The sequence below is a fragment of the Crassostrea angulata genome, chromosome 7 (assembly GCF_025612915.1).
Source record: "Crassostrea angulata isolate pt1a10 chromosome 7, ASM2561291v2, whole genome shotgun sequence".
NCBI lineage: Eukaryota > Metazoa > Mollusca > Bivalvia > Ostreida > Ostreidae > Magallana > Magallana angulata.
Window position 1 is genome coordinate 19,813,938 of NC_069117.1, and position 2,563 is coordinate 19,816,500.

The following is a 2,563-nucleotide window of genomic DNA, read 5'->3' on the forward strand; positions in this document are numbered from 1 at the left end:
TTATGACGACGTAATGGTTCTAGCATAAAAAAAACTTCTGGGATCATGGAATCATTTAAGAGATCTTGACTTTAATACGGGATATTTTTTGCAAATGCTGATCAAAATAAAGTTTGTAAGTTAATACAAGTCAAGGAAGCGATTTCTACAGATAAAGTTTTTCTGCTGGCCCTGTTGTTTACTTGATAACAGACAATCCAGTAAATATACTCAGCGGAAATTAGAACAATAACATGAATTGAAGATATTAACAACAAAACAAACAAACATTGGATATCAGATCTTTAGATGTTTATATGCTTGGAGGACCACGTTTGGCAGTTTGGGATGCCTTTAAACACCTACCCTTCAAAACAAAAAATAACTTATTCGTCGAGCCAACAACTTTACACCTTTTAAAATTATGTGACCCGAAAGGTACGTTAAAGTATCAGATTGCAGGTGATAGATTATCATCAATTTTGCACTTTTGTTCTAAGTTACATGCTGATACTTTGTGGCTGCACGGAGAATGGCTACGTTTAGACGGTTCGACGATTGTTAAGTTATCTGAAATCATTGGAGACATTTTCATCTAAGTCGACGCCTTCAGTCTCCTAGACAAAGTTCTGGATGTTCCCAAACAATAGTATCGGTTTCTATCAGATTCCCATCAAGTCATCACTGTTTCTCATAAAATTGGAGGGAGAATTCAAAAGCTTCCTTCGTTTAGGATTGCTTCAGATTGCAATTTGTAATACTTAAAGGACGGATAATCTCTTAAATACTGTCTACTTTAAGAGAGAATCACTAAATACATTCAGTGAAACAAAATATTTTAATGTCAATAGAAAAAATCATGAAGTTGCAAAATAATGTTAAAATGTACAATATTAATAGTATGATATCATAATTACATTGTCAATGATTTAAAACTTCTAATAGCTATATAACGGTGGCAGCATTGTTCTCGGCACAAACAAGTTTGATTTCTGTCTGTGGTAGATATCAGGTATGTAAGTTGAATCCGAATAAGGATTGACATAGGACCCAATAAACCTTTGTGCAGTTGCTATGCTCCCGGCCTCTGCCAAAAGTTCCAAACTCACAGATGTCTGACGCTTCCACTTTGTTCTGGAAATTAAGATATATTTTCTTAATTACTGGATTAATTTACTTTGTCTTTCTAAACAAAGCAAATAATGCCAAATTTTAAATGTTTATATCATTTGTTGTTAAACCATCAAGTATTAAAAATTGTATAAAAATATGACGATATGTACCTTCTATTTTGGTACCATGTTTTGACTTGGGTGTCAGACAGACCTAGCTTGGTAGCTAATTCAAGTCTGTCCTGGACGCTGAGGTATTTCTGTCTTGCGAAATGTTTTTCAAGATTGTTAAGTTGTTGGTCCGTGAAAGCTGTTCTTGCCTTCCGGGGTTTCTTTAATTTTGAGGATGACATTTTTCCATATGGAGTATAATGCAAATCTATACCTTAAAGAAAAAAAAGAATACATATAAATAAATGTAGAACTAGACGAGAAACAATGATAAAAATGTCTTTTGATTACATATGACTTAAAGTATTGGTATACATTTTTGCAGGTGTATAAAGTTGATTATTCTTACCAGTATCTGGTGTGTTGCTCCTTACAGACACAGGTGAGTTTGATACATCCTGTGTATCTTTGCTGTAACTTGATTCAGTGGTGAAACCTTCTTTACTTGATGTATCTTTTTCTGATAAAATGTCACAAATCATGAAAGACGGCTTCCTGGTAACGGGCTTATCACATTTCTTTCTTTGAAAGCATTGTCCTTCTTTGTTTTCAAGTCTGTAATCACTTGTAGCCCGATATTCCTCGATATTTCTATTCCATAAAGCACCTGAACACACAGTGGTATTTGGAAATGATGCTTGTTTGTTTTCTGTACGATACATTTTTGACGACTCCAGTTCAGACTTTTTCGTTTTCTGGTGCCCGTGTTTTATCCTAATTCATATCGATATTTGCTATGGTTCATTTAAAAGCTTCGTGCTCAACCAATGGGAACCTGTCGCATTCATAAATGGGGTGGTTCCAGATTAAATGGGGCGGTCCTCTCTTAAAGAGAAAAATAGTTTATCTGCGACATTTTAAAAATACAGATAATTTTTTTTTTTGGTTTTGCTGCCATCTGATGTTTGATTAAAAGCACGCAAAAGATTTCTAACATTTAATTGTCATGTGCCTATGTATACATCAGGTTTTTTTAAACAACGTCATATTTGGGCATCTTTTTTCATACTTTTTTATAAATACAAGAAAAAAACCCCAAGATTAAATACAAGAACTGGTGTTATGACACAAGTACGGTATTGAATTTAAATAACGTTTGACTGTTGTTGACATCAAGTATGAATTTTTTTCTACAATCAAGCCTCTTTTATCATTTACATCAACATAAAAACAACAAAGAACAACATACACAGCTTTCAATAGCTGGGCTTAAAATCAACTTTTAAAAATTGCATGGTCATTCAGATGTCAGTCGTAGCGTATCCCGGTACTGAAAAGACCTCTTTTAAAGACAACATTTA

The 2,563-nt window shown here is 33.7% G+C and overlaps 1 protein-coding gene across 1 annotated transcript; it reads right to left on the reverse strand.

The window, feature by feature from the left end:
• Positions 1-798: 798 nt before the first annotated feature.
• Positions 799-1,953, reverse strand: LOC128192568 (homeobox protein ceh-30-like). Its single transcript, XM_052865352.1, has 3 exons — positions 1,612-1,953; positions 1,263-1,476; positions 799-1,113 (listed from the first exon to the last, which is right to left on the reverse strand). The coding sequence occupies exons 1-3, from the start codon at positions 1,922-1,924 to the stop codon at positions 918-920; spliced, it is 723 nt and encodes a 240-aa protein (XP_052721312.1). The 5' UTR covers positions 1,925-1,953; the 3' UTR covers positions 799-917.
• Positions 1,954-2,563: the final 610 nt, after the last annotated feature.